The 26,649-nt window shown below is 39.5% G+C and overlaps 1 protein-coding gene across 1 annotated transcript in view; it reads right to left on the bottom strand.

Annotated features, from left to right (window-relative positions):
- LOC121378593 (transmembrane protein 26-like) overlaps positions 1-26,649 on the bottom strand; it is a 60,539-nt gene that overhangs the window by 7,149 nt on the left and 26,741 nt on the right. Inside the window, exon 2 of the mRNA XM_041506845.1 lies at positions 17,019-17,145. Within this exon, the coding sequence (XP_041362779.1) occupies positions 17,019-17,145 (127 nt within the window). The remainder of the gene's footprint in view (positions 1-17,018; positions 17,146-26,649) is intronic.

Below are 26,649 nucleotides of genomic sequence, written 5' to 3'. Positions count from 1 at the left end.
GTCAGTAAACAGGTGATTTGTGTACTTTATTGGAACAGACTATAACAAATTTTGATCGACATGTGTCAATTTCATTTACCCTTAAACAAACTTTTAATTTAAAACTGCAAGTTAACTGAGTATTTTTAATTGCAGCATAATTTATTAATTATGGTCAGCATATTTAGAGAATATAAATTCAATATAAGTACATTAGAAATTTACCCAGTCTTGCAACCACTTAAAGGGACATTCCTGACTTTGCTGCATTGTAAGATGTTTCCGACTATTAATATATTTCTACGATTAAAATTGCATATTAAATATATTTTCTTGTTTAGAATAGCAGTGTCTATATATTCAATGTGTTTCTGGTCATCTTAATATTTGTAAAAAGCTCAAACTGGATTTTTTTCTTCATATAATTTCGTACGTACGAAAAAAGTATATTAAATTTTTAGGAAATAAAATGAAATTTGACGTAGTACAAATACTAGAACGATCAGAAATACGTTTAATATACACCCACTAATATTGTATGCAGAAAAAATATGTTTGGTATGTAATTACAGTCGTTAAAAAGTCTCAGTTAGTCGATATCATCTTAAAAAGTGTAGGAAACTCGGGAATGTCCCTTTAAAGGTGCAATATCATAGTTATATGTGAGCATCTATTTGTGATAAAGATTCTCCAATAAAAATATATTTTCTACTAGTAGATAAAACTGTATTGTTAGAATCATTTATGGGCATATAGTTGAAGGTGTAGTCTTTAAATTTTAAAGCAAAATTTAATTTTTAAAAATGTATTTGCAATAGCCGTGATTATGCAACCTGGAGATAGCACCTTTAATACATGTACATAGCATCTTTAATACCAGTATAATAGATCAAACACTCAGAATGGTTCTGGACAGTTTTGCTCAAAAGTTACTTAGAAATGTCTACAAATATTTTGTTTTGGAGAGGGATAGGGTAAACCATCATCAGAGACAGTCCCTCGCATATTGCAACAGCAATGAAATTGACACATGTCGATCTTTTTTTATAGTCTGTTCCAATAAAAAGCACAAATCACCTGTTTAATATGAAAGACAAAATCGACGAAAATCAGTTTTATTCTATTTCCGACACTACTATAGTAGCGAATTCTATTTATCCTTAACACTTCTAAAATAGCATTTTAAAACTTCAAAGTTCTGATGTCGCCTCACCGGTAATATGAATGAATGAATGAATGTTTAACGACACACCAGCACGAAAAATACATCGGCTATTGGGTGTCAAACTATGGTAATGCAAATAAATAAAGTGATGATCAACATCAATATAAAAATTCAAGGTTTAAACAAAAACAGTGTAAAGAATAGTGTAAAGAACTGTGCAAAAACACAAATATCACAGAATTTTACGGATACTGAATTTTACTCAAAACTTCAATTTTGTGCTGCATTGGCCATTCTCAAAGAAAATGTTACACCCCTGCACCACAGTGAGGTTACAGCACGCGCAGGGGTCCGCGGTAATATGACGTCACGCACTTTAACTAAATCTCACCAAAACGTTAGTTTAATCATACAAGTCTTGTTGGCTGTAAACCAATGACCCATTGACAGCAAAACATTATTAACCAAATTATTAATGGTAAATATCAAATGGGTTCATGACATGGATATTATGGGTAAGTTATAGGACAATATTAATTATAGGGTTTTTTTTTTTTTTTTTTTTTTTTTTGGGGGGGGGGGGGTGGGGGTGTAAATACCCTGTACTTTCAGTTTGGTTTGACGTAAGCAGAAAAGTAAAAGTGTTTTGGAAATAACAAAAATATACTGGTCCGAATTTACGAAAAGTTATCATCGCTCGTTTATCTTAGATGCGTGTAAGTCTTAAATGCGGCTAAAATCATTATTGTACGCGTGTGGCTAAACACCTGCGTTTATCGTATATTATAAAACTAAGACGACGTGTAGTTTGCTATCCGCGTGTGACTTGTACGGGTCATTCTTTAATTGGAGGTACAAATGCCATCCGAAAATTTTGATTGGTATAAAATGATAAAAAAAAAATTAAATAATTTAAAAAAAAATTGTTGTTGTTGTATCATTGTTTATACTAACTATCTACTCTTTAAACATCAAAAACATAGTTAAACTGTTTCTATGTGTCCGAATTCCAGTTTAATAAATTTCAATGCCTCTTAAAACTTTAATAAACGATTTTATGTTAATTACATACATTTGAAGTAATGCAAATTTAATAAGCAATGTATTTGTTATTGGAAATAATTATTTTGTATCTTTATATTTGACAAAAAACAAATAAATATTTCCCAAATATAACTGTCATTACCGTTACAACCTCTCTAAATATTGTAATCATTTTAGAAAGATGGATAACTCCCAATAAAAAAAATCACTATTTAGCACGATAACATGTTGGCAACACTGAAAGACAATGTTTAAGTATGAGGGTTTTTTTCTAAAATAAAATGTTTCGCCAGTTGGACAACCTAATTGTCATGAGTATGTTTATTGTCTGTCATTATCAAACGCTATTTTTAAATAAATAAATGCATTTGCAAACTAATTTTGAGATATTTTGCTAAAATAGTGTGTCGGTAATAACACATTTATAGACTTTCAAAACAGCTTTATTATTATGTAAAATTCAATAAATATCATTGCCATCACGCATCAGTACCGTCACATTTTGGGTGTGTCATTAATGGTAATGACATTTACTGAAATGTCATTTTGTGCAGTATTAAACTTGCAATTACTCTTTTACACACACATACACACACACGCACACACACAGATATATATATATATATATATATATATATAATACATAATTAGAATTTTGAAGCGAAACATGCAACAGCATAGTGGAGCCTATATAATTTATAAAGTAAATCGCTCTAATATCATTATGAAATTGAAAACAAATTATACTATCTTTATGTTCCATTCGGATGGACGTTTCCAAATAGCACTGTTTTAATATCAAAACCGCTATATAGTATTAAAAACAAGATGTTGAGCGAATATGATCATACTCAGGAACTGTTTCAAAATAGTGGGATATGTAGAATAAAATAGACAAATTAAATAATAATTTCATCAACGGTTTGACTAAATATATTCCAATTTATGAACAATTTTATTAGTTATTAGATCAGGACCGCTGGCTTTTCTTACATTTTCAGATAATAAGATATCTTCTACCTCCATTCTTTATGCATTGGTACATCTGGTTTATCGACTGTAGCTTGGTTTACAAAATAGTTATTGTGACGGAACATGCTCTTATCTTTTCGCCTGTGGCGATGTTAATTGTTTTAGAGGGCCGTGTGCAGCTTGGTTACGTAATACCCCCGCGCGACGGTGGTAGAGCTACGTCCCAATATGCACTTAGACCAGTTGTGGAGGCCATGTGGCCAGTAGTTACGTAATAACTCCGGTAGTGCGGTTTACGACCGGGGTATTTCTAGCGAACTGGCGACAGTAAGTCTGGCCATCTAAGAAAATATACCGTCCCTGGGAGTTGTGGAAATATCACATGATAGGTGAGGTACCGCGTTGTGCCCCCAGGCGATATTCGCTGTCTCTGAGATTTTTGAATAAATAGATAGGAATTTAGATATATCGGGGAGAAACATTGGAAGTATCCAGGGGAACGGACGTCGTCCACTGAACGATCTATATAAGTTCAGTCCGGACTTGGTAAATATATTTTTCTGCTCTGTTGTATAACCTTGACGTGATTGATATTTTAATACTGTATTATACCAATATTATTTAGACAGTGTCTACGGTAATCTGACGAAGTAAATTGTAGGCTTCACTGTTCTAAAATATTAAAGCTTAGTCAGTCATCCTAGAGGACCTAGATAAACTGTAGGTTATTGTCTTTATTGGGATATGTACCAGTATTAATTCTGTATTACAAGGTTACTGAATGAGTAGTTAAGGGTTAATTGAAAATTAACCAGTTAGGAATAGAGTTGTAATTCCTTTATTAATTAAGTTCCCCTGGCAGCGTTTCTCAATTATCACACGTGTGTGTGTTGTATCACGGTGAAGTGATTAGAATATTGTGTAAACTAGACACCTAGTGATTAACCAACTAAGTTATTAGTTCTGGGTTGTTATTATATTGCTGTTGTTAATTAACTACTGCGGTAAGTACATTTGTCAGCGTAGTGTTAATACAGATTCCAAAGTGTATTGTGTTTTGTTGTGTTTCTAGTGAACTAAACGTGCTATATATATATATATTTATATAAGATCTTATCTCTGATTATACCTAGAGTCGAGCCACTCGGGTATTAGACTGCCCGATACAGAGATATCTAATAGATATACAGTTAGGAGAGATATTTGGATAATCGTGTTTTATTCAGTTACGGGTATTATAGGATCCCCGTGACAGTTATTCATTACGTTTGCAATATGGTCATAACCCTCTTAAAGAACACCATTCTTTTCAATAGGTGGATATGTTGATTTGGAATTATCGTTTTGTTTTATATATTATTTAAGAACCTGCCGCCAGGTTTTACTTCCGTGCTCATTGTTTAATATATTATATCTAGTTTCACATTATAATCACTTTTAGCTTTGCGGATACTTGAAATAACTTTGTAACTCCTAATATCGTTGTGTATTTTTATTGTTTGCCTTTGTATGACGTCTATTAAAGTCGAAATATACCAGTCATTTAGGGAGCATTGTTTTCTCTAATAGTAACAGATTTTAGTGGAATGAAATCATCACTGCAATTGTTTATAGCTTTAACCATTAACTCGGCTATAATTTAATATCGTTTAACGAACTCGACGTCTTTAAATTTCTTTCAGTGGATTACACCTCTCTTGAAAATTGCATAGGCGTACGGGCTCCCATTTGTGTGTGTGTGGGGGGGGGGGAGGCAGGCTGGTTTTTGGCTGATTTAAACGAAAGTGCTCGATTTTGGACAAAAATATTTGCTTTTAATTTTAAGCGTACGAGACAGGAGGCAGGGGGACAACTGCACCCCCCCCCCCCCACACACACACACACATACACCACTACCACCCCCCAGTGCTGGAGCAAAACCTCAAATTCGGTAAAAAAAATTATAGATATTCGAGCAAAATGTGTAACCTGAGACCTTTTGACCATGTATTTTAATCATTCTACCCTCAAAATTAGTTGTATTCCATGTAAAAATGTGTTATGGTCATTTTCAACCCTATATAGCTGTTTGACAGTAATGCTAATATGAAACAAAAATGATATCCAGATTCCGGCATTTTTGTTTAATTCGGGCAAAAGCCAGCCTGCCCTTAACAAAAATGGGAGCCCATACGTCTATGCTGCCAAACGGCTATATAGGACTGCAAACGAATCATTACACATTCTTGAAACTAACTTTGTGGGTAGATTCATCTAAATAGATGGTAAACATGCCTCTGTTTACCACATCTTGCTCGAATATTTCTATAAGTTTTGCCCAAATTTAATGATTTGCTCCAGCGCTGGCGGTGGGGCAGTTTCACCCCCCATCCCCCCACCCCCACCCCCCAACACACGCACACACACACACATGCACGCACACACACACATACACACACATACACACACACACACACACACATACACAGAACACAAATATCAATGTTTTCACCACTACAGTGCGGACTTTTACTGAGGTTTTAACCTCATATATACTGAGTTCTGAATGGGTTCTCATGATGAAAGGGTGCACGGCAGCCTGTCTGAGTGATACCCATTCGTTATTTAATAAAAACTGTGTTTATTCGACCACTCACACACACAAACACATACACACACACAAACATATACACACATACACACATACACACATGTACGCACACACACACACTCACACACACACACACACACACACACACACATACACACACACATACACACACACAGAGGCACACACACACATACACACACACACATACACACACACACACATACACACACACATACACACACACACACACACACACACACATACACACACACACATACACACACACAGACACATACACACACACACACATACACATACACACACATACACACACCGCCTTCTCTTGTACGTTTACGTGCTCGTCTTTAGACATAATTTCTATGCTCTTTGACATTTTCCTGAGCAATTTCGAGCACTCGTATTGCATCCATTAGCACGGTTCAGTTCGTTTTGTTGATGAAAAGTGTCGATTACTTTGACTTAAACAACCCTTTCGTGCCTTTACGTATTTCAATGCATTTTAAACGCAGGTGTATAACATGGTGGTTTTCATTGTACGCGCGTAACATAAACGTGCTTCGTAATTTGGTTACTAAAATACACACTTCTGTTTCAGATAGTTACACGCGGTTAAGGGATAAACACCTTTCGTAAATTCGGCCCTCTATGTTTGTGTGTGCAGTTTAGAAGACAATCTGCTTAGAAATAAATAACTTGTAGTAAATTCCATAGTATGAAAAGAGGCGTTCCTTGTGGGAAAGACTATAGGTAATAATGAAAACAGCAACATCACATAGGTGTGTGTATATGTTGTGGGGTGGGTTTGTGTGTGTGGGGGGGGGGGGGGTGGTTTTGTTTGGGGGGGGTAATTTTGTTTGTGGTTGGTTGGCGGTGATGTGTCGTCCTGTTGGTGACGTGTGTTTGTGTGTGTGTGTGAGTGTGTACTGTAGTGTGTTGTGTTTGTGTGTATGTGTGTGTACACGGTAAGGTATGTGTGTGTGTGTGTTAAGTAAATTTAAGTAACTCCAGCCTCTATCTCTATCTGCACACACACAGGGGAGAGAGCAGAGAGAGAGAGATAGAGAGAGAGAGGAGAGAGGGAGGAGAGGGGGAGAGAGAGAGAAGAGAGGGAGAGAGAGAGAGAGAGAGAGAGAGAGAGAGAGAGAGAGAGAGAGAGAGAGAGGGAGAAGGGGAGGGAGGTGAGAACTTTTGAGAGAGAGGGGGGCCAGAGAGAGAGAGGGGCCTGAGGAGGGGGGGAGAGGGAGAGAGAGAGGGAGAGAGCGGGAGAGGAGGAGAGAGAGAGAGGGAGAGAGGAGGGGAGAGAGAGAGAGAGAGAGACGAGAGAGAGAGAGAGAGGGAGAGAGAGGAGAGACATTTGAGAGAGGGAGAGAGAGGAGAGAGAGAGAGAGAGGTGAGGGGGTAGGGGAGAAAGAGAGAAGATAATTCTTTGAGGAGAGAGAGGAGAGAGAGAGAAGTAGGGTATTTAATTAATATAAGAGAGAGAGAGAGGAGAGAGAGGATCAGAGAGAGAGAGAGAGAGGAGGCGAGAGAGAATGGAAGGGTAAACTTATTAATAAATTGCAGCCGTGGGCTAGATGTCTATCGGAATGGCTCGTCTCTCATCTTATTTGTATAGGGTTTTTGATCATCTAATGGACGGAACTGCGTTTTACTTGACTTTGATCATGTAAGAGTCTGCCACATTAGAATGCATTAAGTTATTGTCTGTTCATTTGAAGCATGTTTTACTTTTATATGTTGTACATTTGTGTATGTGTCTTTGATATTAGTATTTCCATTAAATATCAGGCCCGTAGGACGGATTTTCAAAGTGGGGGGCTCATTTTTATGGTTGTTCTATCGTCAGGTTTCCGTATTAGCATTATAAGACATTTTAAAGTCCCGAAATAAAAACTGGCGAAAAAGGGGGGGGGGGCTGAGTGCACACACAACACACACACACACACACACACACACACACACACACCACCCCACCCCCACCCACCCCCCACCCCCTCCGGCTCCTACGGGCCTGCATTTTCGTTTTGGTGTGAGTTATAGAATAATAATCGAGGGACATAAACATGGTACGAAATGGTAGCGACCTTTTAATATTCTATTTATTATCCATAATTGATCTTAATTTATAACTCTCAACTCGTTTGGCTGACGTTCCTGCAAGGGTGTAAAAAGAAAGAAAGAAATGTTTCATTTAACGACGCACTCAACACATTTGATTTTCGGCTATATGGCGTCAGACATATAGTTAAGGACCACATATATTTTGAGAGGAAACCCGCTGTCGCCACTACATGGACTACTCTTTCCGATTAGCAGTAAGGGATCTTTTATTTCCGCTTCCCACAGGCAGGATAGCACAAACCATGGCCTTTGTTGAACCAGTTATGGATCAGTGGTCGGTGCAAGTGGTTTACACCTACCCATTGAGCCTTGCGAGGCACTCACTCAGGGTTTGGAGTCGGTATCTGGATTAAAAATCCCATGCCTCGACTGGGATCCGAACCCAGTACCTACCAGCCTGTAGACCGATGGCCTAACCACGACGCCACCGAGACCGGTGCAAGGGTGTAGTGCGTCAAATCGATGACATCAAGGAGTGTTACGTCTCACTTGACCTTCCAGTAGGACGGGGCCGGAACGTAGCCCAGTTGTAAAGCGCTCGCTCGATGCGCGGTCGGTCTGGGATCGATCCCGTCGGTGGGCCCATTCGGCTATTTCTCGTTCCAGCCAGTGCACCACGACTGGTATATCAAAGGCCGTGGTATGTATTGCCCTGTCTGTGGGATGGTGCATAAAAAAGATCCCTTGCTGCTAATCAAAACGTGTAACCCAAGAAGTGGCGACAGCGGGTTTCCTCTCTCAATATATGTGTGGTCCTTAACCATATGCCTGACGCCATATAACCGTAAATAAAATGTGTTGAGTGCGTCGTTAAAAAAACATTTCCAGTGGGACGTATCACTTTGATATGCACCAAGATATTTTAACCATATGTGTAATAAAGGCTAATCAGGTAGTTTAGTGAACAGTATTTAATAATTCAATAATCCTTTCACATGTTATTATTTATCACTGAATCAGTATGAGAATAACTGATCGCGAAATACATGACAGAATAGTATATATACTCTTCAAAAAAAGAAACGCAAAAGGGTACAAATGGGTTATAACTCCGATTTTATGTTTCCTACCGGTTCATGCTTTGTGAATATAAGGTCATTGCATGTCCCAAACACATTCCCACGGTTACATTCGATAAAACGCAGCTACTGTACAATAAAGTTCCAAAATGTGAATATTCGCAAAAACGCAGCCACGTGCAAACTATGTCACCACTGCACGTGCGTTGTCTGCACGTGCAACATGAACACCGACAGTATAAAAGTGCAGGGTGTTCGCTTGCCTGGCCTCTGTATCTGGCCGACAGTTGACAATCCAGGACATGCCACGTCTGTTGAGGCCCATTTTGTAATAAACGACCAATTTTGTAATATGTACCCATTTTGTAATAAAAAACGACCCATTTTGTAATAAGTACCCATTTTGTAATAAAAAACGACCCATTCTGTAATAAACGTAGGTACCCATTTTGTAATAAAATCGGACCCATTTTGTAATAAAAATAGGTACCCATTTTGTAATAAAAAAAATGCCCATTCTGTAATAAAGGCTTAAAACGTCAGAATACGACATAGATGTTAAATATATACAAATTGAAATAATTTTAAACTTTGTGTTTAGATTTTATTCAGTGGTTGGGAGTTCGTCAGGGATACGAATATGTCTTAAGGTTGATTCTGTAAGTGAATCTATTCAGTTTTTCCGTTCATCCATTACTCCAGACCGCTCGCTTGAGGTGCTTGTGTCGCAGGATCGAACTTCTGTGGACACACAAATTGGGGTTTTTGTCTGTTCCAACCAGTACCCTAAAACTGGTATACTAAAAGCCCTGGTATGTACTATCCTGACTATGGAAAAGTGCATATAAAATATCCTTGCTGTTTTTTTTCGTAACCCATCGTGTGGTATTATCTATCATGATCGGGGCGGGATCTAGCTTAATCGGTTGAACGTTCGCCTGGGGGACTTGGGTAACAGGATAGAACCTCCTCGGTGAACACATCAATTGGGCTTTTTGCCGTTCCAACCAGTTCCTTCTTCCCCCCCCCCCCCCCCCCCCCCCCCCCCCCCCCCCCCCCCCCCCCCCCCCCCCCCCCCATTACGCCACGACTGTTACATTATAATCTAAGTGTAGATATGTGTAAGAGAAAGTAACCTACATGAATGTGTTGTAAAAGCCGTAGCAGCTGATTAAAAACAGTGGGTTTAATCAACAACTACTTAAGCTGAAATACACTCAAACTAGTATCCGTCAAAAGTGATTTCCCACTGACACTCCCTCCGCACACCCCCCAGCCGCCCTACCCCATCCCCCACCCACCACGAGAAAGTGAACAATACACATAAAACACATGTGATCATTCAGCCGATGGTTGTGGAAGTCAATTCTACAATTATTGTGTACAGGTACTGTCCATTAACCGATTTACCGCTTACACTGTACTTTAGTTTGCCGCCTGACTATGTGCTCAATATGCGTTCTTGAATGCATATATATATATATATATATATATATATATATATATATATATATATATATATATATATATAACTACCCACACTTGCCTTTCTTATTCTTATTCTTCTTTTGTTATGGTTACCGGCAATATTAGGTATATATATATATATTTCTTTCTAAACTTCTATATACATTTCTAATAATCCCATAAATATGAACATTTTAAATATATACACTGTAATAATATTACAGAATTTTGAATAAGATTTGATGTATTTGAATAAATTGCTGCACAAACTAATTGAACGATCCCATAGATTAAAAAATATACCATGTGAGACACTAGAAGTGTCAGGAAATGTTAAATCGTAGTAACTGAACATAAAACTATCCCTTATGCATGACAATAGGAACTATTTAAGTAATTCATAAATGTGCTAATAATATTTCGATAAGGAACATTGTGTATCAAAACCGGTTTATTTTTTACATAAATTATAAGCATGTACAGGTACTTCCTCCTGAAGTCAAACACAAAAATATTATTATAAATGTATGAATTCACTGTAAAATAAAACGTATATTTTGAAAAGAACTGGAAAAAAAAAACCCTTGTTTTCAAAAAAAACTATATATTCACAGAGACACACACAGATAAATACAAAAAAAAATGGACACACAGACACACACAGAGAGAGAGAGAGACAGACAGACAGACTGACAGACAGACAGACAGACAAGCAGAGAGAAAAACAGACAGATAAGCAGAGAGAAACAGAGACAGAGATACAGATATAATGAGACATACAGAGAAACAGTGAGGGAGAGAGAGAAACAGACAGACAGACCTGTATTGCAAAAAGAACTGAAAGTTGTTGGCCAAACCGTCATCGTTTCTAACAAAGGAAAGTTCTCCTTGAATAATGAAAATTTTCATGAAAAAAAAAACGTTATCCAAACTATATATTCACAGAGACACACACAGATAAATACAAAGATGGACACACAGACACACACACACACACAGAGAGAGAGAGAGAGAGAGACTGACAGACAGACAGACAGACAGACACAGGCAGGCAGGCAGACATATATGCAGAGAAAGCAATATAGACAGAGATACAGATAGAATGAGACATACAGAGAACCAGTGAGGGAGAGAGAGAAACAGACATACTTGTGTTGCGAAAAGAAAACCAAACTGTCATCGTTTCTAACAAAGAAAAGTTCTCCTTGAATAATGAAACTTTTCATGGGAAAAAAAACCTGTTTTCAAAAATATATATTCACAGAGACACAACACGGATAGACAAAACAAGGAGAGGAACAGCCACACAAAACACAGAGAGAGAGAGAGAGAGAGAGAGAGAGAGAGAGAGAGAGAGAGAGAGAGAGAGAGAGAGAGAGAGAGAGAGAGAGAGAGAGAGAGAGCGTCCGTTTGGTTGCGTAACATTTATAATTTTCTTTTCCCAATACAACTTATTCTAACATTATTATTATGCAGAAGCAGGATGTCGTTAGAGGACTGCCGAAATAGAATAATGATTAGTGATCGTAACCATCATATGATGAATAATATGAATTTAAAAATGTAAGAAATTCGATCATTTCCAAAATATATCGTTTATGATAAATTTCCCAAAATATAACGCGGAAACAACCAACCAGGCACTGTACCATCTTCGGTTTTGTGAGAATAACTGTCGTATTCTCAGGCCAAGCCCACTGTTTTTACCCGCAATTCTAATTAATTTCTGAACACTTATAACTTTTTCAAGTGCGCCACATAAATGCAGTCGTTCAGCTGAGAAATCGTCAATATGTATTTCTGGTAAGAAAGATTCTGTCAGTTTTCTAAGCCCAGTGGATACCCTATTAAACGTTCCGAGCATGTGACAGTCATCATACATACACCATCTAATGATTTCCTTAAAAATCTCGTTTGGTAAAGCCTGTCCGTCACCGCACTCCCCTTTGTTAGATGCATTAATTATACCGGTGTTGCTAATTAGACATTCCGTATCACTGTCAGTTACTGGTGTGGAATGTGTTACAAGAGAAGGATACTCGTGATCATCATCTAATATAGAATCATCGTCAGACTGTAAACGATGTATAGTGTCATGAACTATTTCGGTTGAATTACTTAAACTGACGTAATGTTCCCCGTGACCTTCAGCAATATGACCAAGAACGAGTGTTGGCAATGCTGGATTAAAATGAGTTGAGGGAGATAGTAAGGTTGTTGCATGAGGTCCGAGACTAGAAAATATTAAAATGTTCACAAAGAACAATTGCGCAGCTCGCTGCAGGGTGATATGATCACCGAAAGTACCACTATTCTCCATATTAGTAAGCTTATCAGCACAGCATATATACACAGTATGTATAAACGCACAAGAGAATTCAATTATTATATTCATCAATTACACGCTTTGTTTTTCATGTTAGGTAATAATACAATGAAATAATAAAAATAAAAAATACCTACATGCATAAAAGTATTACATTCACAAACAGTATAAAAGAAAAGTGACAACTAGTATGCTTTTAGACAAGAGAGTGCCTAAACTTATAATTTGTATGCCAAACTAATACACTTATCAATATTAATTAAATCTTTAATGTATGCTTCTTTAACATCACAAAGTATTTTAATCAGCTGTTGCTGTTCCGATAATTATGATACAGACTACCCACACAAGCTACTATTTTTGATACACAGCTGTAGAACATACTTGGTTCTTCATACCCCAACCGAATAGCACTGGTTGGAACAAGAAAACAATGTATATTTATAGGGTTAGCGTTAGAAATTTCGTATCCAGGCGAACCATCGACCATCGAAATAAATCTAAACACAAAGTTTAATATTATTTCACTTTGTATATATTAAACAAAGGCCTACACCTATGTTGTAATCTGACGTTTTAAGCCTTTATTACAGAATGGGCATTTTTTTTATTACAAAATGGGCACCTATTTATTATTACAAAATGGGTCCGATTTTATTACAAAATGGGTACCTACGTTTATTACAGAATGGGTCGTTTTTTATTACAAAATGGGTACATATTACAAAATGGGTCGTTTTTTATTACAAAATGGGTACATATTACAAAATGGGTCGTTTATTACAAAATGGGCCTCAACACACGTCTCAGTGAACCGCAGAGAAACAATGCCATTGGCCGACTAGACGCAGGCGAATCCAGAACGGCCGTTGCCAGGGCATTCCATGTGTCCCCAAGCACCATCTCCAGACTGTGGGACCGTTACCAGCAACATGGATCAACACGTGACCTCCCTAGATCCGGTCGACCACGGGTCACTACCCCCGGGCAGGACAGCTACATCCGGGTACGCCACCTTCGGGAACGATTGACTACTGCCACCTCCACAGCCGCAGCAATACCAGGTTTGCGCAGGATATCCGACCAGACCGTACGGAACCGCCTACGTGAGGTAGGAATTCGTGCCAGACGTCCAGTTCGAGGTGTCATCTTAACACCACAACACCGTCGACTCCGACTGCAGTGGTGCCAGATTCATCGACAATGGCCTCAACTGCGATGGAGACAGGTGTGGTTCAGTGACGAGTCCCGATTTCTGCTCCGACGTCATGATGGAAGATGTCGCGTGTATAGGCGTCGTGGTGAACGTTATGCGGCAAACTGCGTGCAGGAAGTGGACAGATTCGGCGGGGGGTAGTGTCATGGGTGTGGGCAGCCATCTCACACACTGGCAGAACTGACCTGGTCCACGTGCAGGGCAACCTGAATGCACAGGGCTACATTGACCAGATCCTCCGGCCACACATCGTTCCAGTTATGGCCAACGCCAACGCAGTGTTCCAACATGACAACGCCAGGCCTCACACAGCACGTCTCACAACGGCTTTCCTACAGAACAACACATTAATGTCCTTCCTTGGCCATCGATATCACCGGATTTGAACCCAATTGAGCATCTATGGGATGAGTTGGACCGACGCCTCCGACAGCGACAACCACAGCCCCAGACCCTGCCCGAGCTGGCAGCAGCCTTGCAGGCCGAGTGGGCCACCATCCCCCGGGACGTCATCCGTACTCTGGTTGCTTCAATGGGCAGGCGGTGCCAGGCAGTTGTCAACACACGCGGAGGCCACACCCGGTATTGACTCCAGATGACCTTGACCTTGGTGGTGTGTCCTATCACTTACTCACAATGGACTAGAGTGAATTGTGAACAATCCTGCAACATTTGGTAATTATCGGACTCACCATTCAATAATTAAATCAATTCTCCAAATGTTACGACAATGTGGTTTTGCGTTTCTTCTTTTGAAGAGTATATATATATATATATATATATATATATATATATATATATATTATATTATGATATGCTGTGAACGAGAAATAAATATCAAGGCTGTTAAGCCCCATCCTAACCGGCCGCGAGCGATGCGAGCGATTATTATAGAAATCATTGATTTCCATTGCCGCATACTAACTGCACGCATGTCATGGCATAGGGTTTTACGTGCACATTCAGAACAAGCTGTAAAACTGCACGCGCGCAACGCGACATATTTATATGTCGCGTCGCACGCGTGCGGTTAGGATACGGTAATTGAAATCAGTGATTTCTAAAATAATCGCTCGCATCGCTCGCATCGCTCGAGACCGGTTAGGATAGGGCTTTAACATTTATTCGCTGATCAATAACCATGGGGGTTAACAAACGCATGCACATAATGGGGTTAATAAACGCATGCACGTAATGGGTTCAATCAAAGTTACGTTTGTCAACCACAATTTATATCACCATTAGAAACTCTTTTATTCTGTTTCGAATGGATTGTAGAACAAGCTACAGCACTTAGATGACACGGCGAAGGTGATCTGAAATTCGACTAATCTGTTGTTGGACAACGATTCCTGCCGATTTGTTGACTTAAACACAAACAATTATTTCGTTTAAAGGCGCAGACCCTAGTTTTAGCCCGTAAATAAAATGGACACTAAGTTACAAACCTGTAACTCATTTGGATAAAGTTACAATAGAGTGAAAGAAGAGTATGTGGCTTTAAAACAGGAAATATGCTTAAAAACAGACTAGAACTCAAATCAATAAATAGCTACTTCGTAGACGCACGTGCGTTTTTAAAAAATATGAAAAACGTTGTTTTATTTTTGGTACTACAATCACCAGGATGACTAGAAATACTTCGGTTTTACGAAAATGGATAATCTTGAGAGTAAAAAATGAGTAATGATTGATTTCAGTGATCATAAACGGCTTTAATAGTAAAAAATATGTTGTAGTGTTTAAAAACTAGGGTCTGTCCCTTTAATAACATCACCACAGAAAGCTGGTTAATTAATCATGGTCATTCTGAGATGTAGTCTTCGAATGAAACACGGTACATTTCCCATTGGTAGCAAGATATTTATTTTTATGAACTTTACCACAGACACGACAGCACATACCACAGTTTTGATATATCAGTCGTTGAGCACTGTTTGAGACGGAAACCCACAATAGATCCGCCTATGAGTAGCTTACGTGAGGGCAGCGGATTCCCTCCACCTCTCTCTCTCTCTCTCTCTCTGTGTCTGTCTGTCTCTCCCTCTGTATCTCTGTCTGTCTCTCTCTCTCTCTCTCTCTCTCTCTCTCTCTCTCTCTCTCTCTCTCTCTCTCTCTCTCTCTCTCTCTCTCTCTCTCTCTCTCTCTCTCTCTCTCTCTCTCTCTCTCTCTCTCTCTCTCTCTCTCTCTCTCTCTCTCTGTGTCTGTCTCTCCCTCTGTATCTCTGTCTGTCTCTCTCTTTCTGTGTTTCTCTCTGATTATATATCTCTCTTTATGTCTCTCTCTCTGATTATATATCTCTCTTTATGTCTCTCTCTCTCTCTCTCTCTCTCTCTCTCTCTCTCTCTCTCTCTCTCTCTCTCTCTCTCTCTCTCTCTCTCTCTCTCTCTCTCTCTCTCTCTATGTCTCTCTCTTTCTGTCTTTGTCTCTCTGTCTTTGTCTCTGTATTTCTCTCTGTCTCTATCTCTCTGTCTCTCTCTCTCTCTCTCTCTCTCTCTCTCTCTCTCTCTCCTCTCTCTCTCTCTCTCTCTCCGCTCTCTGTCTCTCTCTCTGTGTGTGTCCTGTCTGTCTTCTCCCTCTGTATCTCTGTCTGTCTCTCTCTCTTGTCTGTGTCTCTCTCTGATTAATATCTCTCTTCTAGGTTCTCTCTCTCTCTCTCTCTCTCTCTCTATGTCTCTCCTCTGTCCTCTCTTCTGTCTTTGTCTCTCGTCTCTGTCTTTGTCTCTGTATTTTCTCTCTCTGTCTCTTCTATCTCTCTGAATCTTTCCTCCTCTCTCTCTCTCCCTCTCTCTCTCATCTCTCTCCTCTTCTCTCCCTCTCTCTCTCCTCTTCTTTCTCTCCCTCTCTCCTCTCTCCTCTCCTCTCTCTCTCTCTCTCGTCTCTCTCCCCCTCTCCCCTTCCTCTCCGTCTCTCTCTCTCTCTCTGTCCGTGTGCGTGTGTGCGTGCGTGTGTGTGTGTGTGTGGACCTTGTGTCGTAATATTTAAATGTTGATAATCAATCCAATAGCATGTACAAGCAGTTTATAAAATAAAGAACTATCCCGAAGTGTATTTAAATATGTGTTGTTTTCCTTGATTTAGAAGACGAATCTACCTACCCCGCTGATCGTGATATCCTGGACGGCTGTGGAATTGATGTTACCATACGCATTCAAGCTGTTGATTTCTAGCAGCCAGATCCCAGGTATTGTGCTCAGCAGGTAGAAGAAGAAGCAAGGACACATCCTGTAATGTGAGAAAGTTATATACAAACATAAATAAGAATTTGTTGATCAAAATGAAAATATAAATAACGTGAAACTGTTTTAAAATGTGCATGGGCCATGACTAGACTAATTTCCGTAAGATTCATTGGAGATTTTTGTTTTTATTTTTACATATATTTACTTTCAAATTGTAGTGAAGGTTTTGCTGTATTTTTCTTCTTGTTGTTGTTGTTATTTGCTGTTTATTTGTATTGTGTTGTGTTGTGACAGGAGGGTTCGTTTTTTGTTTTGTTGTTGTTGTTGTTGTTGTTGTTGTTGTTGTCATTGTTGATTTCTGTTTGTTTCTTTTGGTTTTCGTAGGTGTGTGGGTTTTTGTTTTTTGTTGGTTTATGTTTTAGTTTGTTTATTTGTTTCATAACCGTAAATACAAATGTGCTGAATTCGTCGTCAAACAAAACATGTCTTCCTTCCTCTCTTCCACAACTGGTGTAACAAAGGCCGTGGTATGTGCTACCCTGTCTGTGGGATGGTGCATATAAAAGATCACTTGCTGCTAATCGAAAAGAGTAGCACATGAAGTGGCGACAGCGGTTTTTTTTTCTCAATACCTGTGTGGTCCTTAACCATATGTCCGACACCATATAACCGTAAATAAAATGTGTTGAGTGCGTCGTTAAATAAAACGTTTCCTTCCTTCCTTCCTCTCTTCAAATAGCTGAAGTTTATATTAGGCGTAGGTGTCAATAAAGTTTGTTTTGTTTAACAACACCACTAGAGCACATTGATTTATTAATCATCGCTATAATTGGATGTCAAACATTTGGTAATTTAGACACACAGTCTTAGAGAGGAAACCCGCTATGTTTTCTGTGTTTTTCCATTAGTAGCAAGGGATAGCACATAACATGGTCTTTGATATACCAGTCGTGGTGCACTGGCTGGAACGAGAAATAGCCCAATGGGCCCACCGACGAGAAATAGCCCAATGGATCCACCCACGAGAAATAGCCCAATGGATCCACCCACGAGAAATAGCCCAATGGATCCACCGACGAGAAATAGCCCAATGGATCCACCGACGAGAAATAGCCCAATGGATCCACCCACGAGAAATAGCCCAATGGATCCACCCACGAGAAATAGCCCAATGGATCCACCCACGAGAAATAGCCCAATGGATCCACCCACGAGAAATAGTCCAATGGATCCACCCACGAGAAATAGCCCAATGGATCCACCCACGAGAAATAGTCCAATGGATCCACCCACGAGAAATAGCCCAATGGATCCACCCACGAGAAATAGTCCAATGGATCCACCCACGAGAAATAGCCCAATGGATCCACCCACGAGAAATAGCCCAATGGATCCACCCACGAGAATAGCCCAATGGTCCACCCACGAAAATAGAATTGGTATAGCCCAATGGGTCCACCCACGAGAAATAGCCCAATGGATCCACCCACGAGAAATAGCCCAATGGATCCACCCACGAGAAATAGCCCAATGGGTCCACCCACGAGAAATAGCCCAATGGATCCACCCACGAGAAATAGCCCAATGGATCCACCCACGAGAAATAGCCCAATGGATCCACCCACGAGAAATAGCCCAATGGATCCACCCACGAGAAATAGCCCAATGGATCCACCCACGAGAAATAGCCCAATGGATCCACCCACGAGAAATAGTCCAATGGATCCACCCACGAGAAATAGCCCAATGGGGACCAATCCCAGACCGACAGCGCATGAAGCGGACGTTTTATCACTGGGTTGCGTCCCGTCTCGGGTGTCATTAAAGAAAGATCCAATGCGTTTAGTCTCATTGTAAAAAATGAAACAAAAATATTGGAACTTAAAATCATTGATATATTTTTCTTTTTAAACAACAATAGGAATAGGCACAATTCTGTCAACTTACTAGACCCCCTCCTATATAAAATGTGTGTTGTTTGACGACACCACTGGAGCACAAGGATTAATTAATCATCGGCTATTAGATGTCAAACATTTGGTAATTCTGACTAGTAGTCATCAGAGGAAACTCGCTACATTTTTCCTAATGCAGCAAGGGATCTTTTATATGCACTTTCCCACAGACAGGAAAGTACATTCCACGGCCTTTGACCAGTTGTGGTGCACTGGTTGGAATGAGAAAAAAAGATGTTGAATGGATCCACTAAGATGGTTCGATCCTGCGACGCAAGCACCTCAGGCGAGGACTGAGCTAAATCCCGCCCTCCCTCCTATATACATACAATATAAAACTAATGGCGACAGCTACACAATTACAATATAATAGAAATGTATACATATGTAAATATAAAATGTATATACACATTTTAAGTTATAATATTAATGCATTTTCTTATCTAGAGTTGCGCTCCAATGGTAAAGCGCTCGGTCGATGCGCGGTCAGTATAGGATTGATCCCCGTCGGTGGGCCTATTTGGCTATTTGGTTCCAGCCAGTGCGCCACGACTGGTATTTCAAAGACCGTGGCATGTGCTATCCTGTCCGTGGGACGGTGCATATAAAAGATATTTTGCTACTAATGGAAAAGTGTTACAGGTTTCCTCTCTAACACTGTATGTGAAAATTACGAAATGATTGACATCCAATAGTCGATGATTAATAAATCAATGTGCTCTAGTGGTGTCGTTAAACAAAACACACTTTAAGCTTTTGTCACAAAGGTCTCTTAGGCTCTCCAGAGACAGGCCCCGGGACAGACATGCTCGAAACTCTAGTGATATATGAGCATGTAAACATTATTCGCACTCGCACTCTTAGGCTCTGCTAGACAACAAAACATCCTCCTTACAAGTATTTTAGCATTGTACTGCGAGATCGCAAAGTTGCGAGAGTTTAGTGAATTAGGCCCCTGGGCTTTAAACAATTTAACACACCGTGTGTCTATTGTTACATTCCTGCACTTGACCAATTCTGCTGTTGACTTTTACGTTATTTATTACAGGTAGATGAATTTGTAACCAGGTATTAGAGGCTCAATACAGTATACAAACATAAATATCCCGTGAAAGTGTGGGCCATTGAAACAGTGCGCAATATAGTGGAACACTGATGATTTATGTCTTACGATTATTAATTCACCTTATATTTAACGACACCATTTAGGGGTCGAAATTAGCTGACATTTCTGCCGGATATTATCATATATTTCGGTCCAACAAGCTACAAATTGTGCCAGCCTGGATCAAAATCTGCCGGACCAAGCATGATTGATTCAAATGTCTGAATATAAATGTAAAATAATTGCCGGTCCGACGGGACGATAGACAAAACATATCCCGGTGCGTGGTGATGTTGACCAGCAAAACAAAATGGGACAGCAGTATTTCGAGCCCTGCCATTAGAGGACATTGAATAATTAATTGTCGGTCCTTAGATGTGAAACAACCGGCCTCGATGGCGTCGTGGTAGGCCATCGGTCTACAGGCTGGTAGGTACTGGGTTCAGATCCCAGTCGAGGCATGGGATTTTTAATCCAGATACCGACTCTAAACCCTGAGTGAGTGCTCCGCAAGGCTCAATGGGTAGGTGTAAACCACTTGCACCGACCAGTGATCCATAACTGGTTCAACAAAGGCCATGGCTTGTGCTATCCTGCCTGTGGGAAGTGCAAATAAAAGATCCAGTGCTGCTAATCGGAAGAGTAGCCCATGTAGTGGCGACAGCGGGTTTCCTCTCAAAATCTGTGTGGTCCTTAACCATATGTCTGACGCAATATTACCGTAAATAAAATGTGTTGAGTGCGTCATTAAATAAAACATTTCTTTCTTTTAGATGTGAAACATTTGACAACTATGACTTCTAATTATATTCACAAGAAGGAAGCCCTGTATATTTTTCTATTAACAGCAAGTGATCTTGTATATGTAGTTCCCCACAGAGAAGACAGGATATAATATACAACGGCCGATTAAATGCCTTCGTGGGACACTGGGCGGGACGTAGCCCAGTGGTAAAGCGCTCGATTGATGCGCGATCGGTTTAGGATCGATCCCCGTCGGTGGCCCCATTGATGCATGCATGATGATGCATCTAAAATATCCCTTGCTGCTAATCGAAAAAGAGTAGCCCATGAAGTGGTGACAGCGGGTTCATCCCCCACCCCCCACCCCACCCCACCTCCTCTCTCTCCTCTCTCTCTCCTCTCTTCCATCTCTCTCTCTCTCTCTCTCTCTCTCTCTCTCTCTCTCTCTCTCTCTCTCTCTCTCTCTCTCTCTCTCTCTCTCTCTCTCTCTCTCTCTCTCTCTCTCTCTCGCTCTCTCTGTCTGTCTCTCTCTATCTGTGTGGTCCTTAACCATATGTCTGACGCCATATAACCGTAAATAAAATGTGTAGAGTGTGTCGTTAAATAAAATATGTCCTACCTTCGTAGGACACTGGCTGGAATGGGAAATAACTCAGTGGGTCTGTCGAGGGTGGACGTTCTAAGACACAAGCATATCTAATAAGCGTTCTACTGACTGAGATATTCAATCCCCAGTAAAAGAAAGAAACGACACTAGAGCACATTAACCATCGGCTATTGGATGTCAAACATTTGGTAATTTCGAAACAGTCTTAGACAGGAAACCCGCTACATTTTCCCGTTAGTAGCAATGGATGTTTTTATATCCACCATCTCACAGACAGGATAACAAATGAGACGGCCTTTGATATATCACTGGAACCAGTTCTGTAGATACGGAATAACCCAATGGGCCCACCGACGACGATCGATCACAGACCGATCGCGCATCAGGCAAGCTTTACAACTGGGCTACGTCCCGCCCCTTTCTCTCCCACAGAGAGGACAGAACGACATACAACGGTTCATGATATGCCAGTCGTGGGACACTGATTGAGATGGAAAAGAACTCGATGAATCAGTCGAGTGTGTGGATTCTAAGACCTTGACCTTGACGGTGACCTTGACCTCTAACAAAAACATTGCTAAAGTACAACTGTGACAAATGTGGTGCTTTGAGCCAGCAAGTCACGATCATTTCCATAATTAACTACACTAGCATCTCTTATAAGCTTCTTACCGACTCAGCTACTCAGGCCTCACTTCAAAAAAAAAGAAGTAAAAAAGGAGCGGCGTTTCTTGGTGGTGTAACCACATAGATCATGTGTAAATAATGCTCGTAATTTGATATCGTGACACATGCAATATATCCTTCATAGAGTGAAGTCAGTGGCGTGCATCTTCAATAATTTATATACTGAACTCCAGTTAAAACGCACCAGTAAGATTTGTAGTAATAAAAAAATAATATGAGAAGAAGAAATAATAAATATGACTGATTGTGTATCACTGGATGTATTCAAGTAGGCAAAAAAAACAGATTGTATACAAGGCTTTAGGGTTATTGTACATGTTGCATAGCAACCTGACACATTCGATAGCAAAAGAAAGACATGTTTTATTTAACGACGCACTCAACACATTTTATTTACGGTTATATGGCGTCGGACATATGGTTAAGGACCACGCAGATATTGAGAGAGGAAACCCGCTGTCGTTACTTCATGAGCTACTCTTTTCGATTTACAATAAGGGATCTTTTATATGCACTATCCCATTCGATAGCATTAACAACTGAAAATTGGGTGTTACGTTTTCAATGTAGTTCACTGTATGTATACCACTGCGTTTAAAAGGAAACGAGAATCCAAATATCACTTCGAGATTTACGTCGTTTTAAAAAGAGCTTAGAGGCGGTTCATTTAATTCTGTTGACAATGTCAAGGTGTCTTGAACACGACTCTTCTCTGTCAAGATTTATGAGACTATAATTCGACAGCGCGTCTGTTACCGGATAATTCTTCAACAGTTAGAAAGTAAATAATACATTCATACATAATATGAGCATGCGCTACCATAGGTGCACGAGCACTCATTTGCAGAGCCGGTTTATCCTAGTAGCACATGTAGCACGTGTTATAGTTCCCGCGCTTCAGGGGGCCCCGCGGTGATGTGTACATTTATTTTCCCCAGGTCAGTTTTCCCCTCTCCCTGAGGAGAAGCGCAAATAAAAGATCCCTTGCTGCTAATCGGAAAGAGTAGCCCATGAAGTGGCGACAGCGGGCTTCCTCTCAAAATCTGTGTGGTCCATAACCATATGTCTGACGCCATATAACCGTAAATAAAATGTGTTGAGTGCGTTGTTAAATAAAACATTTCTTTCTTTCTTTCTCCCTGAGGAGGTTGCAAAATATATATTCTTGGAAGGGCCCCCCGCTGTCATTTGTGCTACAGGTCCCACGGAACCTTAAACGATAACGCCTGAATCTGCATAACAATAATTATTCATATTAGCATTACTATTAAACAGTTATATAGGGTTGCAAAAGAATCAATTATGCATTTTTACATGGATTACATCACATTTTGATGGTAGAATGATGAAAATGCCCGGTCTCAGGTTAACACATTTTGCTTGAATATCACTTGACGATCCGCTCCTGCCCCCCCCCCCCCCCCCTCACCCCACCTGTGTCGTACGCTTATGCATGCCATATAATTACATAACTAATAATACAAACATATGCCATGACGGATGAAGACGAATTAATTAAATGTTATACAAAAGAAGAGCAAATATTAATTTAGTTATATTTAATTTTTTTTTTTTAAATATTCAGTTTGAAAACCCATTATTTGTTTTTTATTTGTTGGTTTTGTTGGTTTTGGAGGGTTTTTTTGTTGTTGTTTGTTTGTTTTTTTAAATCTAAGGTCGACGATTAATTAATTAATGTCCTCAAATGGTGTCGTTAAATATACGTTGTATTAATAATCGTAAACTTTATATTATCAGAAAGGGAGGAAGTAAATGTTTTATTTAACGACGCATACCATAACACATTGTATTTACGGATATATGGCGTCAGACACATGGTTAAGGACAACACACAGATATTGAGAGAGGAAACCCGATGTCGCCACTTCATGGGCTACTCTTTTCGATTAGCAGCAAGGGATCTTGTATATGCACCATCCCACGGCCTTTGTTACACCAGTTGTGGAGCACTGCCTGGAACGAGAAATAGCTAAATGGACCCACCGACGGGGATCGATCGTAGACTGACCGTGCATCAAGCGAGCGCTTTAACACTGGGCTACGCCCCGCCCCCGCTACATGTATATTGCGCACTGTTTCACTGACCCAGATGTTGACAGGAGATTTATATGTGTATACTGTATTGAGCCTTTAGTACCTGGCTACAAACTCATCTACCTGTCATAAATAACTTCAAAGTCAATATCAGGATTGGTAAAAAAAAAAAAAAAAAAAAAAAAAAAAAAAAAAAAGTTTCGTTTGTTTAACGGCACCACTAGAGCACATTGATTTATTAATCATCGGCTATTGGTAATTTTGACATATAGTCTTAGAGACGAAACCCGCTACATTTTTGCATTAGTAGAAAGGGATCTTTTATATGCACCATCCCACAGACAGGATAGTACATACCACGGCCTTTGAAATACCAGTCGTGGGATTGGTCAAGTGCTGGTGTATAACAAGAGGCACAGTCTGGTTAAATGATTTAAAGGTTAGATAGCAAAATACATTTGACATATACAGACGATTAATAAACCAATGTGCTCTAGTGAAGTCGTTAAACAAAACAAACTAACTTTTTTGTTTCGAATATCAGTGTCTTTATATCCAATGTATTTCTGGTCGTCCTAATGTTTGTAATAGCTAATGTATACTCTTCAAAAAAAGTAGGGGAACTCTAATAAGAATTTACAATTATTGTCAAACTTGTAAGATATATTAGCTGTGGGGAATGGTTATATGATAATAGTGAATTAATTGGGCAAACGTTACAACCGGTAGTTCAGTTTTACAGTAGGTTTTATGACCACCAAAGATCTTGAGGAACGATTGGGGTAAGAAGTGAAATTTGAAAGTTGACGGGATTTTTTATAAGTAAATCGCAAATTCAAACAATAAAAATGACTAAAAACAAAACAATAACAACTGTATGATCAACAGAATGAAAAAGATTGACAGAAATAATGTTCCACAGTGATTAATCGACCTTCCTGGAAATTGTCAAAATCGAGAATGACACCCCACGCACGTGTACGGGTATGCATGTTTTTTAAGAATGAAAGAAATCGCTATTTACCCGCTTTCTGTCAATCAAAATAAAATATATATAGTTTTTATAAATTATTTAACTCAAAAAAAGCTGGTGTCCTTAGAAAACTTTCTACATTTTGTAACTTAGTTATGGATACTTTCAAACCCTCTGGCTGATGTTCTGTGTGTTTTTGTATTTATGTATATATGTTATTGTACTTTCACCATCTTGTCACGATGTATTAATTGTTCTATGTAAACATGTCCTCATATGCCGTAGAATACGGCCTGAGTGTAAATAAAGTTCAGTTCAGGCAATTACGTGGTGCACATGCAAACTATGTAATGTGTTTCGGTGTGTTGATAAACAGACCTGGACGTTCTTTACTAGGATGTCTGTGGTCAAAACGTATGTTCGGTCTAATAGTTGATATTAATTTTAATATTTCAGGTTCCCCTACTTTTTTTGAAGAGTTAAAAATCTAGTCTATGAGTATACTAGGCTACTAAAAACACTCATCAAGCGACCAGAAAAACCTTGTTTTTACAGACACTGAACAAGAAAATACATCCAATATGTAATGTTTCTCATCAAAAATGCTCTGTCGACCGAAAACGTGTTACAAACACATAGTCGTGGGAAGGAAGGAAATGTTTCATTTAACGACGCACTCAACACATTTTATGTACGGTTATATGACGTCAGGAATAGTCGGGGGAAGGAGTGGGTGGGTTCTGACTTCGTGCGGTAGCCCAGATATCGAGTCTGGTGGAAAATATGGATATCTAGGTTATTAAAGGCATATTGTCACAGACCACTGACCTATTTAATGTAATTTTTATTTATTATCCATTGATAGAGAAATAAGGTCATTAAATCTGTGACAGTATGCCTTTAAGCCGAATGGAATTTCATGCTGCAGATATCATTCTGTCTAGAGGTTACCTCACTACAACGCACCTTTACAATGGTCCATTCCTCGTGTTACTTCACACGGTAAATACAATAAGAAAGTCATGTGAGTGAGTTCATTGATACCATAATAACACCGCGCACGATGACGAACATTGGCGTTCTACGCTTGGAAGCACCGCCATCAATATAATCTTTGTAATATATATTTTTTTCTCATGTGAAAACTGAAATGTTTTGTTATGAATCTGTCGCCATGGTGTTATCGCAGCGTGTTTGTCAATGAAACCGAGATAAACGGTCAACAAAGCTGTCTTATGAGTTGGAAGCCATATTAAAACATTACTTCTTTCACTGACTGCGTGATCAACAAAGTTGTTATATGGGTTAGGTCGGGGGGTGGGGGGTGGGGGGGGGTGGGGGGGGGTGGGGTGGGGTGGGGGGGGGGATTTAGGAAATATATTTGATGAAAGAATTGTTTATTGTGGAAATATTGTTGCATG

Source organism: Gigantopelta aegis, chromosome 8 (genome assembly GCF_016097555.1).
Source record: "Gigantopelta aegis isolate Gae_Host chromosome 8, Gae_host_genome, whole genome shotgun sequence".
Classification (NCBI taxonomy): domain Eukaryota; kingdom Metazoa; phylum Mollusca; class Gastropoda; order Neomphalida; family Peltospiridae; genus Gigantopelta; species Gigantopelta aegis.
Note: the sequence above shows the minus strand (reverse complement) of the source record. Positions and strands in the feature narration are given on the sequence as shown.